The sequence below is a fragment of the Astatotilapia calliptera genome, chromosome 7 (genome assembly GCF_900246225.1).
Source record: "Astatotilapia calliptera chromosome 7, fAstCal1.2, whole genome shotgun sequence".
In the NCBI taxonomy this organism is placed as follows: Eukaryota; Metazoa; Chordata; class Actinopteri; order Cichliformes; family Cichlidae; genus Astatotilapia; species Astatotilapia calliptera.
In genome coordinates, this window is record NC_039308.1 from 62,175,443 (window position 1) to 62,191,242 (window position 15,800).

The window sequence follows — 15,800 nt, forward strand, 5'->3', positions numbered from 1 at the left end:
CTTTGAAAAGAGTAGCTTTTTAACATTTGCTCAGCATTAGCTCTGTAATACCTGTCAAAAAGGTCGGCAGTGTGGATTCATTTTTATTAAGGCTAAATTTTTCACACATCTTTCATGTTAAATGCTTGAGACTATAAGTATGTGCATGTTAGAAATTGTAACTGGTATGTGCATTAAAGCAAAAAGTTTGGGACCAACATCTGCCAGTTGCAGTAAGACCAACAAAGCCAGACCATATTCACCAAGACCAAAGCAAATATGAATCTTTCACTTTCATCAATACAGTAGAATTATATTACAATCGGAGAGGTGTCAAACCTATTGGTCAGAGCATGTTGCTTGTTTGCATTTTTGTCCTGGGATCACCAGTTAATATGGTTTGTGTGGATGCACACTGGTATATGCTGGTTGACTGCAAATCTGTTGTTTTTATTTTAGTACAAAATGAAGAGTTTGGAATAATTTAAACAATGTTTTGTTTAATAACATTTTTGTTTATCTATAAATAATTTTGGCTAATAAGGCAAAATGCACTCAGTACAGTGGAGCTGATTTAGAAAGATTATTCTCCCCAAGACCAATGAATAGGTTTTAGGGTAGAACCAATTTCAGTTAATGGAGATTTTCTTTGGTTGACTACAGCCCTCTTTAGCACTTGAAACCTACAAAGACAGAATTGCTATTTTGCAATAAGGAACACTGGAACTGCAGGAAAACCACTGATGTCCATGCATGCTCGTGGTAGTCCTAACATGAGTTAGACAGTTTCTTTTAATGACCTGGGAATAGACCACAAATTTATGATGAAAACCAACTTAAGAGGCAGTAAAAAAAAGACAAATGAATACATTTTAAATTCAGAATATACAAATAACACAAAAAAGGAAAGAACACTACCAAATGAATGCATAGTTACGTTTTAGCTATTCTGCAAGCATCTACGACGTTTCATTAGACTTGAAATGGGTTAGAAATGTATGTGAGGCAAAGCAGAACAGAAAACAGGGAAAAGTGGTGTGGAAGGTACTGGAAGCAGCAAGGTTTTGTTTAACATTCATATGTAAGTATCCATTAATAAAGCAAGTCTGAGAAAGGAGGATATAACTTTTTGCCATGGGCAGATTGCTTGTGCGACAGATTACCAGCGTTGCTAGGTAACGCCCTTCATCCTTTAATAAATGAATAGGCTCATCAGTAGGCCTTTGCCGCCCGTCTGTGTGTGTCAGAGAACAAGCATTATGAACTTACATATAATATTCTAAAAGACTGGAATACATTCAGATATTGGATTTAAAATGTTTTACATTTCCGGAGCTCCTTCTCCCCTCTAGATTTCACAGAATATTTCTCACACTGGACAGAAATAGATGGTGTCAAAATGCAAAAAAAAAAAAAAAAAAAAAACCCTTGTAGGGAATGACTCACTGACAGTTTCGTAGTTGGTGTGTAGGGAACATATGAACTGCTAATTAGCTCTAGCACTTCATTTCTGTATCTTAAAATCCTACAGAAAATGGGAAACCTTTGGAAATGTTCCCATTTAACAGTTAAAATCTGCTGTATTCTAAGAAAAAGCAAAACACGCCATACTGGACAATAATTTGAACATAAGCAATATTTAAAATTATGTCAAAAGACATTTCTTTAAAGTGTTTATTAATACATGTATTCTGAAGTTTTGATAAAGGTGGCTGGTAAATAATTCCTCTGTGTCATAATGAGGATTATCCTGCTCTGCCTTTTGAACTGGAGCCGACCCCCAATTGGCTCCAGTAATCAGATTAGGCTAGCTGTTGAGGGAGAGAAATTTGATCCTTTATTCATATGTACCGATGCTGAATAATATTTTGACATAAACTATAATTTTTTGTTGTTGTTTTTCAACAGCAAAGCTGCTATTCCAGAGAAATGAACACATGCATACATCCAACTATTGTTCCATTGCTTCACTTCTGAAATAAAATAACAGCGGGTGTATTTACAATGATGTAAACAAAGACGCAATGCTTAAAACTCAAACAGATTCAAGCAAGGTGCAGGGTGAGCATGCAACACGAGAGAGGGTTATATACAGGTCTCTATGTTTGTAAGCATTAAATGTACCTTGCATTCATCTACTACAACAGAATTGTTAGCAGTGGCGCTAGCAGTTGTGGTATCGGTAGCGGTTAAGACGCACTGGTTGGAATTATTTTCGTGGTGGTTCTTCATGTCATCGTAATAAGACTGGGTCTTTGTCATCATTTCAATGTCGTCCGACTTTGCCGTGTGTGCATCCAGCTCATCCAGCTCTGCCTTCGACATGTGGTACACGATGCCTGCACCGTAGGAGTCACCCACCACGTTCACTGAGGTCCTGAATCGATCACTGATGAGACACAAATCAGCATGAAAGATGGCTTTGCATGCTAGTAAAGGGTTTGAAAAACCCTAATACAAAAGCAAAGGCAAAATTACCTTGTACAGTGTAACCACAATATAATTTTTTCTTTTATCAAACTCACAGCAGCCAGTCGACAGCAACCAGGAGACTGATATCTTGGGTTGGCAGGCCTACAGCAGTTAGGATCAGCAACATAGTCACCAGGCCAGCACTGGGAATACTGGCGGCCCCGACACTGGCCAAGGTGGCTGTCAGACTGGGTGAAGATATGGGAAAGCGGCACTCAATAACATTCTCCAAAACCACTTGCCTAACCTCATTCTTCACACCCTGATGCACTTCCCCAAACACCAATGAACATTACATCCTCTGCATCTCACAGTTAAAAGGAGGCACTCAGTTTCTGCTGTGCTTAGGCTGAGGCGCACCCGAGTAGGTTCTTCATCTTTATGAACAGAGGCTCACAGAGATGAAAGAGAGATTGGATATTTAATTTGAAGGTCCATGGATTTATATCCAATAAAAATGTCAGAGTCAATGTCATCTATGTGCAGATCACTGGATTATAAGAGTATTTTGGAAAGATTGTTGCGATGAAAACAGCGAGTGACTGGTAATTCTTGCTTAGCTTCCTCCTTAGCATGAGACAAGGGACTGGGGCATATGGCTGCTTCCTCTGGGTGCTTAATTTGCTGTACTCTAAATTTCTTTTCAGCTCACCACTAAATGCCACAACACTTCTGCTGAGTTTGTCTTTATTGTAATGATCTAACTGTGGGAGCTGCATTTATCTCAGTTTAAACAATTTAAACAGTGGGAACTGCAAGTCTTACTTTGGTGACTAAGAATAGCTTCAATGGAAGAACTGCACACATATGCAGCCATTCTGTAGGACTCCATTTCTAAAACCCATTCTTATATATATGTAAGCTAGGATGGGATGTTAAATATTAAGTGCAAAGCCATGTTTTTTTCTGACCTGACAGTGATAATTTGACCAGGGTCAAGGTTGACACCGTTCATCTGGGCAATGAAAATGGCAGCCACAGCCTCATACAGAGCAGTTCCATCCATGTTGATGGTGGCACCGACTGGGAGCACAAAACGAGTGACTCTTTTGTCAATACCCAAATTCTCTTCCAGACAACGGAAGGTGACAGGTAGTGTACCAGCACTGGAAGGGAAAAGCAAAACAAGTTGGATTATAAATGTATAATAATTTGCACAAATATTAAGACAGCAATTCCTTTTCCATTCTGATGCTAACCTGGAGGCTGTCCCCAGAGCAGTAATCCAGGCCTGGAAGATGCCCAGGAAGAAGGTGAAGGGGTTTTTCCTGGTGATAACGAAGTAAATGCTGGGGAGGAAAATTGCTCCGTGGATAATGAGGCCAATGATCACTGTCACCATGTACATGCCCAGCTGCCTAGCCACGACCTCCAGATCCTTAATGGAAATGATCTTGCCACAAATCAAACAGGCAATACCAAAAGGAGAGTACCTGATGAGAAGAAAAAGTATATGTTTAATCATTTAGCAACATATTAAATTAGTTAACCCTCATAAAATCTTCCTATTACAAGCAAGCCTTTATCTTTTAAAGCATTACAGTTACTTGACAAATAACTTGGAATGAACAACAAACACATTAAATTAAGTCATTTCTGATTCAAATGACTTAAATGAGTTTTAAAATGAGTCAATGGGAATCTTGAGTGACACTAACCACATGATCATGATGACAAGTTTCATCACAATCTCATTGAGGATATTGAAGAATTCAATCATGAGCCTGGCCTTCTCTCCCATCTTGCCCATGCAGATGCCAAATGCAATAAAGAAACCAATCAGACCTGTGACAAAAAATCATAAATGTGTCACATTTTGAATGCCACCAGTGCTGAAGGGTGAGATGTGTCCAGCATCAGGGAATTCTTATAAGATGATAGGGTTTCCATTTAAAAACCAATAGGCCTGTCCAGATATTTGCAACATTCAAAACCGATTCCCAGGCATGACTCTAGAGTATGACTGGAATATCTGAAATACCTGAACATCTATTTTCCATGATATTAAATCAATATGGGGCCGAGGGAATTAATCTAAATGACTTTGATTATTCCCCGACTTGTTCTCTTTGCATTGTGGTTTCGATGGAAATGTCTCAACTGCAAAACATTCAGAACATTTCCATCAGGCAGCGATCTGTATTTCTGTGTATTGCGCTAGTTAGCAAATGCTGTGATGGTGATGGCTAAGCTGGCTAAGATGATGAATGTTCTCAACATGTATACATGTTCTGTTACCTGCTACCAGCTTAGCATTTGCATCTTAGCTTCATCATTGTCTTCATTTTAGCATGCTGATGTTAGCGCTTAGCACCATTCGTAATATTGCTTAATGTTACTAGGCCACATACTGCAGCTATATTACTGTGTTTTCAGTTGCAGTGAGTTTTACATACCCAAAACATTCATGCCACTTTTGAACTGCAGTGACTTTTTGATGATGTACTGAGGCTCCTTTGTAATGTTAGCCACTAGGCCCTCCATAGTGGTGGCATTGACATCCTCCTCAATAACCACCTCCACCTTCTTTGTGACTGTCTGAATCTGAAAGAAATTAAGCATTAAGCATAAATATTAATGAGCTAATGACATTTAAAATATTTTTCTTTAAGAATTCTTTTGTGGTATTAAAGGTAATGCACTGCAGTGGTTCTGAATCAGATCTCTCTAAAAGACTCCAGTTTGCTCGTGTAAATGGAGAGTCCTCTTCACACACTAAGGTTAACTATGGAGTTCCACAGGGTTCCATGCTAGGACCAATTCTGTTAACATTATACATGCTTCCCTTAGGCAGTATCATCAGAAGGCATTGGCAAACATTTTCACTACTATACAGATGATACTAAACTTTATCTGTCCATGAACATACACCATAACACACACCAGTTAGTTAAACTGCAGGTATGTCTTAAAGACATAGTGCTATCCAGAGTAAGCAAATTCTCACTCTGGATAGCATTACCTTGACCACCAATTCTTGGAATTGTTTTTTACCAGGATATTCAATGCATATATTAAACAATTATGTAGGACTTTTTTTTTCCCACTTGAAGCATATCTCTAAAATTAGAAACATGTCTCAAAGTGATGTTGAAAAACTGTTCATTCATTTATTACTTCTAGGCTGGATTTGTTCGTTATTATTCGAATGTCCTAAAAAAGCCTTTAGTTGATTCAAAATGCTGCAACAAGAGTATTGACAGGGACTAGGAAGATATATAGCAACATATATATATATATATAGCAAGATATATCTTCTACACTGACTTCTCTTCATTGGCTCTCTGTTAAATCTAGAATCAGATTTAATATCTTTCTTATAATGTACAAGGTCTTGGATAATCTTATCTTAATGACCTTATAGTACAATAACATCACATTAGAGCACTTTGCTCTAGACCGCGAGCCTACTAGTTGTTCCTTTAGTATTTGAAAGTAGAATGAGAGTTATAGTCTTCACCTTTCAGGCCCCTCTTCTGTGGAATCAGCTCTAAATTTGGATTTAGCAGATAGACACTTTTCTTCTTTTAAGATAAGGCTTAAAACTTCTCATTTTGATAAAGTATATTTTTAGGGCTGGATCAGGAGACCCTGAATCCTCTAGCTCTAGGCTGCTGGGGGATTCCCATGATGTGTTTCTTCTTCAATAACCTTTTTCACTCATTATATGTTTATACACCACTCTGCATTTAACCATTAGTAATTAATTAGTTATTAATCTCTGGCTCTCTTCCAACAGATGGCTGCCTCTCCTTGAGCCTGATTCGGCTTCTTCCTGTTAAAGGGTAGTTTTTTCTTCCCACTGTCCCCAAAGCACTTGCTCGAGGAGGGGTTGCTTGAATTTTCTATGTTTCCTTTCTATTATTGAAAGCTATTTACTTTACAATATAATAGCATTGGGGCAACTGTTGTTTTGATTTGGCATTATATAAATAAAATTTGTATTGTGTGTGCAATTGTTTTGGTTTATCAGGCATCAACCCCTGTAGTTCTCTGTTGGTAGCCTCTTCCGAACACTTTATGAATGTAAGCCTACACATGTCCCAATACACAAGTTTATTTTCTATGACTTTATGTAATATTCCCTAACAAGTGATGGGATGGCATTCATGTGTTCAGATATCTCACAAAGATTTTCAAACTGTGAATAAATCCTTTTAATCTGTTACCTGTTGGAAACAAGCCTGCACAAGATTCTCTGGGAAAAGGTTCCTGATCAGATCAAAGAAGGCATCCAGACTAGACACATCATCATTTTTCTCGCCCTCGCCAAGATTCTCCTTCAGTTTGGGGTTGCCAGGGTGGATGACTAACACCAGGATAACTCCCAGGATAGCAGCAATAATTGTGGTTGTCATGTAGTAGACCATAGCTCTGGTGCCCAGGCGACCGCTAGATTTGGCATCAAGACCGGCTAGACCTGCACCCAAAGCAAGCAAGATCATGTTTGCCTGTTAATTGCTAGGACGTATCCAATGGAAATGTTGACTCAATGCTGCAAGACATGAAGGCTGTGCTATGCAAAGACAATTAGTAGATTATATAAGGGTATTTTCTTATTGCATTATGACTTTTTCACCAAGTCTATTTTAGTGTATTAGAGCAGCAAAAGGTGTAAATCAAGAACTTAAAATTCCTAATATATTTGAGTGTGATAAATTACACTGCACCTGTGATTAAACTGGAGATAATGAGTGGCAGGATCAACATCTTCAGCATCCTCATTAGGATGTCTCCAGGAAAAGCAATCACCATGACAATGTCTGGGTGGATTGGGGAAGCAACACGAAGCAGCATCCCTGATACAGCCCCCAAGATCACACCTGAAGTGCAACAAGAAAAATAAAAAGGTGTAAAATCCCAAAATATGAAATTGTGTGAGAGAAACAACGTGAAATACAGAAACAAAGTGGCCAAGCCAAGCCAACTTTAAGTAAGTCAGATATTACATGCAAATAAACCATAACAAAATGCTATGATTTTAATCATTTGCTACTTGAAAATAGTATCAATTCAAACTATGAAATAAATAATTCTCAAATGATTTGTTGTCAAAGACATCGTATTAACATCTTAGTAACATCTTAGCTTCCAGCCTTATAATTTCAGTTGTTTGGTGAGAAGGGATCTGCTGGACACTTAGGGAGGGCAATGGGTTGTGAAGATAAAATGCAAACCTGCTGACAGTGAGCAAAGCTCGTGGAGGATTAAAATCAGATTCCTTTGAAGCAGAGAGGAGGAGCAGCATGTCCGACTCACTGGTGAAGCATCTGTCATCTCAGCAAACTCTTTTAAAATTTTTATTTTTTCAAAAGCTTCAATAAATGATGGATAAAAAGATATGTTTCACTCTAATCTCAGGCACAAATTTTGTCTCACTGAGATACTTGGATTATTTTCACATTATCTTTTTTGCGTGTGCAACCTTACCTTTCCTCTGATCTCCATTCTTTAATAGCCTGAATATTGTGACATTTGAAAGATCCTCTATTCTCAAACAAAATCGTTGTTGACCCTTAAAGCCACAATGTCTCTTCTAACCAACAGCTCTTTTCCTGCCACACACTGTTCCTGCCATTAAGTAAAGCTGACCTCTGTATGCTCCCACCCCCCACTCCCCTGCCTACCAGGCCTGGTGGTTGGCCTCTGTGTCTGTCTGTCTTAGGCAAGACAAAACTCCAACATCCTCCTGGGGCTGCACTTCCGCTGCCAAAGATAACACAGCCCAATATATTGTTTCATAACACAAACTGATCACAAGGCCTCCAGCGTTTTTTTTTTTTGTTTGTTTTTTTTTTAAACCTAAGTTGTCTTCAGCGCTTTAATCTATCCCCCAGTCTAACAGCATCCAGTGGATTCTGCACACCCGATGGTTTTGGATGGCACTTGATTTCCTGTGCTTTCCCTTTGGAGCAATTGCAAGTTCCCTTTCAAGGTTTCATCTGCCAAGTGACAGATGATCAATGATCATGCTGGCTCACTTGCTTTGTGAGCGTCCAGCCGGGTGCCATTGGATGTACACAGTACGCATGCTCACACAAGCCCACATCCATACAAGTGCAATGCAGTAACTGAATAAGTCAAATGTACACATATTTTTTAATTTACAGTTTAAAGAGTCCTGTAATTATAGACTGTATGACTGGGAGAGCCGACATAAAAACAAACCATCAGAAAGAACTACAGTTTAAACAAATCTAATTTAAGACCTTACATCTCTTCCTTTATTAAAAACTTTTTTTCTTTGGACCCTAATCAGCATGTGGTAAGATGACAGCACTTTTCATGCATCACCAGAGGCTGTTTTTATGTCCAGTACAGCACAGCTTTTGATAGCAACAGGTGGCACAGAATTGGGAAAGTTCAGAACACTCAGTCATCTTTCTGTCTGAGCACAGATGGCATCTCCTCCGCACATATAATTGAGCTAGCATAAGACTGAACTCAGTGGTAGTTAGTATCTGTGTTTAGCCCTCCTTACTTTTTATTAGGCTCTCGAGATAAAAAAAAACCAAAACCAAAACATAATAATAATAATAATAAGTAATTGAAAGAAAGAAAAAACAGCGTGAGGGGGCTTACCAAGGACAGTGAGAGTGAGAAGAAGGTTCTTGAACATTTTGGAGCAGATTAGGGCACATTTCGACTGGGGCCTGGCCTCAATGGGCTCCAGGTGACTCTCGTGCATCCTCACCTCCACTTGTTTAGGCATACTGTTGGCACTGTGATATGAAGAAAGAACAAGTGATTTTTGTTAAAATCAAAGCCATCAAGTCAGACAATGTGAAAAGTACACACTTGACCACAGAACATTTTTGATGACCATGCTGTGGTGATCATGCTGTGGTCATATTCTGTCATGTGACAGTCACTGTGAGAAAGAAGACTGTTGATTCCACAACAACATACAGGAGCCTTTGAAAACTGTTTATAGCTCAAATCAAAACACTGTGTGATGAAAAATGTTTAGCATTCAAGCGTTGCCAAGCTGTCACTCGAACACTGTTTGTTCATGGTTAAGAGAGCATTCCAAAAGAAGCAAGCTGACTACAAGCTGCTGCTTCTGAAATCACAGTCCTTTGGGGTATCTCATCTCAGTTTACTGAAGGGTGATTGTGTAGCCCCAATTTTCTCAGAGCAGACTTTTGTTAGATTTTTGCAGAAACTATGAAACCTTTTTTCTGATAAAATAAAATTAATTGTGGAAAATGTTGGTAGACTTTTCAGGAATTGTTACAATGCACAGATTAAACAGAGCCTTAATTTTACAATGTTGTTGCACTGAAAAAAAAAAAGAGTACGAGACAAAAAATGCCTAACTATCAAATAATATATCTGTTTAGACTTGATCTTTCTATCTCTCAGTTATCATTTCAGTTTTCACATTCACAGGTAATGCTTTGAGAGCAGCTTTGTGTTGAATAAAACACAATTTTCCATAATGAGCAGCCCTGAGTAGCTTTCTGTAGTCCCACTGAGGTGTTAATGCATTTGTTTAATGAGAAGGGAGCCAGCTGTGTCTGTTATGTGACAGTTAGGTATGTGTAAGAAAAGAGAAAATAACAGGCACTATAGCTTTATGCTAATCCCTCAGCATCAAGTTAAAGAAAAAATATACACAATTAACTAGCTTGGCTTGATATATCTTTTGTCTGCTTATGGACTTTGTTGCTATTCAATGAGCCCATTACAAATTCTGGTGTGATGGACAACCAAGAACAGAAAAAATGAAATAAAGTGACCCTCACCTTCCCCCTTGCCGTGGGGTTCACAGTCTAAAAAACACAAATGGAAGCTTCAGTGGTGAAGATTATGTTATTTGGAGATATTAATGATGATGTCAAGTATTTTTTTTCTTTCTTTGTCAAAGCTAAAGCTTTTACCAAATGCAACAGAGAGCTTGAATCAAGAGGTTGTTTTGGGAGAGGAACCTCACAGCCAGCCTTGTTATTATTATGATTTTTTAGGTTTTAGTTTTTTGTGTATGCATACAATTCCACATAAAACACACACTTTCTAAGTTACACGCACCTCCCCCATTGTGTGTGCATTGTGATGTTGAAAGACTATAACAAGACCACCTGGTCACCTTCCAGGCACACAGATGGATGATTCCTAGCTCCTCTTATTAATTTCTACGTGTGAAATACAGAAAATACACGCAAACAGCAGGCAAGTAGCAGCCACATTGCACTCTATTGTGGCGTGATTGCATACTTTAGATAAAAACTCGAGGAATTCATAAAACCCCAGAAATTAAAAAATTACCATTATATAAAAATCCTATTCCACGGGAGAGATGAGTGCTGCTAATTGAATGTCCCCCTTTTTCTCTCCCTGTCATTATTTTTAGCACTATGAGAGGAAGCAGGCGATACTCTGCCATAATCCTCTCATTAACACTTCTCTCACCAAGTCAGAGACAAATGAGAGAGCAGGTTTGTGTGACCCAGTGATGGATGAATGTGAAAAAATATAGCTAAGAGTTACAGCCACTGCAGCAGCTGCATTATTTATTATCAATTTGCACCAGGAGGAAATAGCAAGGTGTTTTTGTGTTATAGAGTCATTTTGTTGGATGGAACATCCTTCTTGTTATTAACATTTCATGAGCTTCGAATTAATTACTGTGCCCTAACAAATAATTCTGAGAAGCTTCACACTTAAGTCCACAATCAGATGGGACTGGGCATCTTGTTTCAGGAAGTGTAAATGTTAAAAAGTTACTTTTGTTTCAGTATAATCAGATTTTACTAAATGTTCAGTACAAAACCATATTTCAGACCTTCAGACCTGTACAAGCCCACACACCCACAAACAGCTTCTTCCTCTCAGTCACTAATGGGATCATGTTGTAAACCGGTTAATCTTGGCTGAGAGCTTAGTCAGATTAATTGCATTACAGGACTGTAAAGCCATGAAGAGTTACTGGAGTTGTGAATAAAATGAAAACTATAAAACTATATTTTTTTCATTATATATAAAAACAAAACTTAAAAATCAATAAGTGGCTGGAGTAAAAAAAGAGAAAAAAAGTAAAAGGAGTAAATATTTATGATATGAATGGAAATACATAGTACTTACTTCATTTCTGGGGGAGTTGAGGTAAGTGCTATATACATTGACCAGGATCAAATCTTCAGTCTTTGGTATTTAAGAGGGAGTCGGCACAAGAAAGTGTTAGCAGGCGTGCAAGTGCTCCATCCAAATATGTTGCCTGATGTCAGCAGATAAGATCCCAGGTACAGCCGGTGGCTAAAAACACCTCTGCTCTGCTGACGGCAACCTGCTTTCAGCTGTCCACAAACTCCTCCGCAGCATCCAGAGAGGAGCGAGTCAACACAGTCCAGACGACAGACTTAGTCACAGACACAGCAACCTGAATGGCCCCATCCTGATGTCTGCTACATCCCCCACCGCCCACCCCCCCCTCCACCACCACCACCTCCTACCCCTTGACTCCACTGCCACCAACACCCACGGCCAGCTACTCACGAATCTCACACGTGCACACATATCATACGCAGACGCACAGCCAACAAACCTAAAAGTAAATAAATAACTAAGAAGAAGAAATGGAAGGAGGAGCTAGTATCAGAGCCTATGTTTCAAATCCCCTAAACACTGTAATCCCCACAGAGAGCATGCTTCTAGACACATCCAAGTACCAGATGGATATGTGGTTCACCACATTATACACTGGTTAATCTATCTATCTATCTATCTATCTATCTATCTATCTATCTATCTATCTATCTATCTATCTATCTATCTATCTATCTATCTATCTATCTATCTATCTATCTATCTATCTATCTATCTATCTATCTTATTGACTATAGTCAATAAAACTCCAAACTGAACTCCAAAGCACAATTGACCTATGTGATTCATGTGAGGATGCTGTCACGCTGATTTCCCTCTAGTCTCCCAGCAGCATGAGACTTCACATGGCATTGAGCAGTATCACATTATTCTAATTAGGGAAATGTGTTGGAAAGCTATTTCCTCTTCAAACAAATGACCAGCTACACAACAAAAGCGAGAGGAATGCCATCTCTGTCTGTAAAGGTTGTGTCATGAGAAATCACTCATCCTAAATCCCTTAACATGTCATCCTCATTCAAAGGGCTCTCCCGCGAAAAGAGTGCAGTTTCGGGGTGAGAGCAAGGGGCTAGGACAGAGAAGAAGGGGTTACAAGGGGGAGTAAGAGGGACACTAGGGGAGAAGGGGGTACTGGGGTCGCACCATCACTTCTCAGCCAAAAGAGGGGCCTGTGAGGGGAAGGCCGAGGCAGCCATCCCCGCTTTTGGCTGGTACCATGTGAAGCTCTCTGCTTCCTCTCTCTTCCTTCTGAGGGGCTTTGTTTCACACGCAAACAGTGGCAGTGGCCCCAACTCGTCCGGCCAAGCGCTGCATCCAAACTGGCAGGAGCAAGAAAAGGAGGGGGGGGGGTTCAGATGAGAGGGGGTGCAAGGGTATAGCAAGAGGGGAGTGCAGTGGGCATGTCCAGAATGCCAGTTCTTTCAGGCCACTGATGTCATGCCTGTGCCCACCGTGGGAGAGCAGCGGAGGGACCAAGGCGCCCCTTTCTCTTGCCCCCCTCCACAGTCTCTTTTTCCAGGATGAATGAATCTTTCAGAAGCAGCAGCTCATTGAGTCCCATAATCGACGGCGATTATCCCAATTTTATGCAGCCTTCCCAGTGCAAGGAGGTTCCCTGAGCGCTGGCATTGAGGGCTGCTGCGATGCAGCAAGGACCACGAGGGGTTGTCCTGGCAACACTCTGTGGTTTAGAGAAGAGGATGAAGGGGAAGGAGGAAGCTCACAGCCACACACATACATAGCATACAAACACACTGCCTGCACAAACACCCTACAAAGAGAATGTATGGCTCAAAAGATTTAAGTTTTATCTTTATCTCCTAAAAGAAAATACAAATTCATGCATTCAAAAAAAATTTAAACAAACTTCATGAGGTGTTTTGTGCTGCTTCATAATTTTTGAGCTACTGCGGTAAGTGTGGACATATGGTGCCAGTCATAAAATATGTCTACCTAATAACTAAAGAAGTTTGCATTAGAGGCTGGTTGTGTGATTACTGGTCAAATTCAGGCTATTATCATCCATGTGATAGCACAGACGGCCCATTATACACGTTTCCCACTGGTCTCTCGAGGAGCCCGATCCCCATTCTCTTGATTGGTGCATCACAATATGTTGTGATATAAAGGCAACTAGAGCAGGGCCAGGCTCCGGATATATCTGCCCCCTTTGGGCCTCACAGTCACTTGCATTACAGTGGGAAGAAATGAGCTCACACATACTGGCTGCCTAGGAGCTGTGACCACCACCAGCCCCTCAAAAAAAGGAAGCTCTCAGCAAACACTCCAGGTTGTGCTGTGCATAAGAAGAGGGAGATAATTTCCAGGACTCTAAAGAAAGAGAGGCTTTATCACACTGCACCTCTAGATTATGCATCCCTACATGGTTGGGATTAATATGTTCAGGGACAGGTATCGATAGAGATGTCCACAGAGGGAAAAGTAATCAGTGGAAGTTCCAATAAAACAATACTGATGCAAAACTGCATGTGTTAAATATCAAATCACAAATCACAACTGACACTGTGCTTTCCTTCCACAGTCAGTATGCTATTCTCCAACAAATAAACATTTTTAAAGATTATGTATTTTCTGCATAATATCTTTATACATCGTCTTTTTACATATTTGTGTGTCTCAGCTGTTTCTGAATGTTGTTTTCCAAAGCATGCTACACCTCTGACATTCCCATTTTAGTGTTGGTGATCCTAAATTTTCTCAATTCTGTTAATTTAAGAGAGTAGGTATACAGTCACTCAGTGGGACACTTAAAAAGTTGTGTTAGGCCTATTCAAATTTAACCCTGCAGTGAGCTTATAGTCACAAGAAAGACACAAAGGTAAATGTATGTGAACATGAATAAAATATATTTATGCTGAAATTCATCAAAGTCACTAATCACTAACTGGAAAGCAGGTGACGTGTTCTAAAGGAAATTCTGAGGAAACTTTTCTGCAATTGTGAAGTTTTACTCACAGTCAAATAAGAGAAAAGCAACAGAAATGTAAAGCGTGTTGTTATCAATATAGTGCTGCAGATCTGGTGACAATAACAGGGGTATCCTTAAAAACATATGGGCATCCTGCCTTTGTAGGCCTAAGCACTGGTATTCAGTACCACGGTCAGTGACCCAGCCTCCGGTCTTAGCACAGATCTCCCAAATACTGACAGACTACCAAGTACTTACCACAGCTGACCCTGAGATTGTCACATGGTGTTACTGCCCATACTGAAACTATAAGGAGCTCAAAAAAGTCATACTTGTCATAATTGTACCAATATTTTTACGTGAATTCACAGACTGGAGCTTGTCAGTTTTGTCTTTCAGTGCTTCCAACAAATACAGTGATGACTCTCCTCTTCAATTAATGTCCTTCCTGAGAGATACAATTCTCAATTTCTTGTATTCAGTAGCTGTAAGACAGATTTTCTCTTTTCAAATTTCCCATTTTTCTCATTATATTTTAAAATCACAGTGTATCGCCATCTTGGCAGTGCATAAAGGAGCATTCCCTAAGGTTTCCTTTTGTTTAGCACAACTCTGTGTCCATAATGAGGCAGTCATTAGAGAGTCTCTGAGAATCCCGAAGCTTGTGTTGGAGTCTCTATAGATCGCACATGCGAAAAAGTCCCACTGTAATTAAGTCCTAACGGCCCATTATGCAGAATCATGGTTGTCACAGGAATGAATGAGGTGACTTCAATTCATCTGGATAATATCTGACAGGGAATTTAGTCTGATGGTATCTATTTCACCCAACCTCTTTACTGCTGGAGCTACAGGACACGTAGTGACACCCCAGAGTATGTTGGATGATTTTTATTATTTAAAAAGGCCGAACATCAAACAGCTATTCTCAAACCTCTCACATTCATAACCCAAGTCTCAGTTTTTATGACTCACATTCTTCTTAGACTCTTAACTGTGAAAATTTCAGCTATGTAGTGACCGCTCCTTCATTACAAGCTATCCAACTCTCCAACTCTTTTCTAAGTTCACAAAAAAAGAAGAGTCACCTGAGATGCTCTCACTCTACCGCTCCAAACCTCCCAGATGATGGGTTACACACATTTCCCGCCTCCTAAGAGTGTTTCTGTGTTCATGCTGTATATGAAGTGAGGCTACAGCACTATCATTAGCAGAGGCGCATCTGTTTAACAGAACATCCCATTTTTCAACACACAGCTTTTCATGCCGTTGGTCCGATCCCCACCGGAGCTCATTAAATGAGCCAGTAAGGCAG

At 39.7% G+C, this 15,800-nt stretch overlaps 1 protein-coding gene across 3 annotated transcripts in view; it reads right to left on the reverse strand.

Moving 5' to 3' along the window:
* Positions 1-15,800, reverse strand: part of slc1a2b (solute carrier family 1 member 2b) — a 28,179-nt gene that overhangs the window by 3,430 nt on the left and 8,949 nt on the right. The window contains exons 1-10 of one of the 3 annotated variants that reach the window (XM_026176408.1): positions 11,536-11,844; positions 9,034-9,173; positions 7,122-7,274; positions 6,621-6,871; positions 4,848-4,995; positions 4,110-4,236; positions 3,651-3,884; positions 3,363-3,557; positions 2,505-2,639; positions 2,104-2,368 (exon numbers count right to left, since the gene is read on the reverse strand). In XM_026176408.1, the coding sequence (XP_026032193.1) occupies positions 2,104-2,368; positions 2,505-2,639; positions 3,363-3,557; positions 3,651-3,884; positions 4,110-4,236; positions 4,848-4,995; positions 6,621-6,871; positions 7,122-7,274; positions 9,034-9,173; positions 11,536-11,573 (1,686 nt within the window). In that variant the 5' untranslated portion in view covers positions 11,574-11,844. Of the gene's footprint in view, positions 1-2,103; positions 2,369-2,504; positions 2,640-3,362; positions 3,885-4,109; positions 4,237-4,847; positions 4,996-6,620; positions 6,872-7,121; positions 7,275-9,033; positions 9,174-11,535; positions 11,845-15,800 lie in introns of those variants that run through there. The other 2 variants (XM_026176409.1, XM_026176410.1) reach the window with 2 other exon arrangements.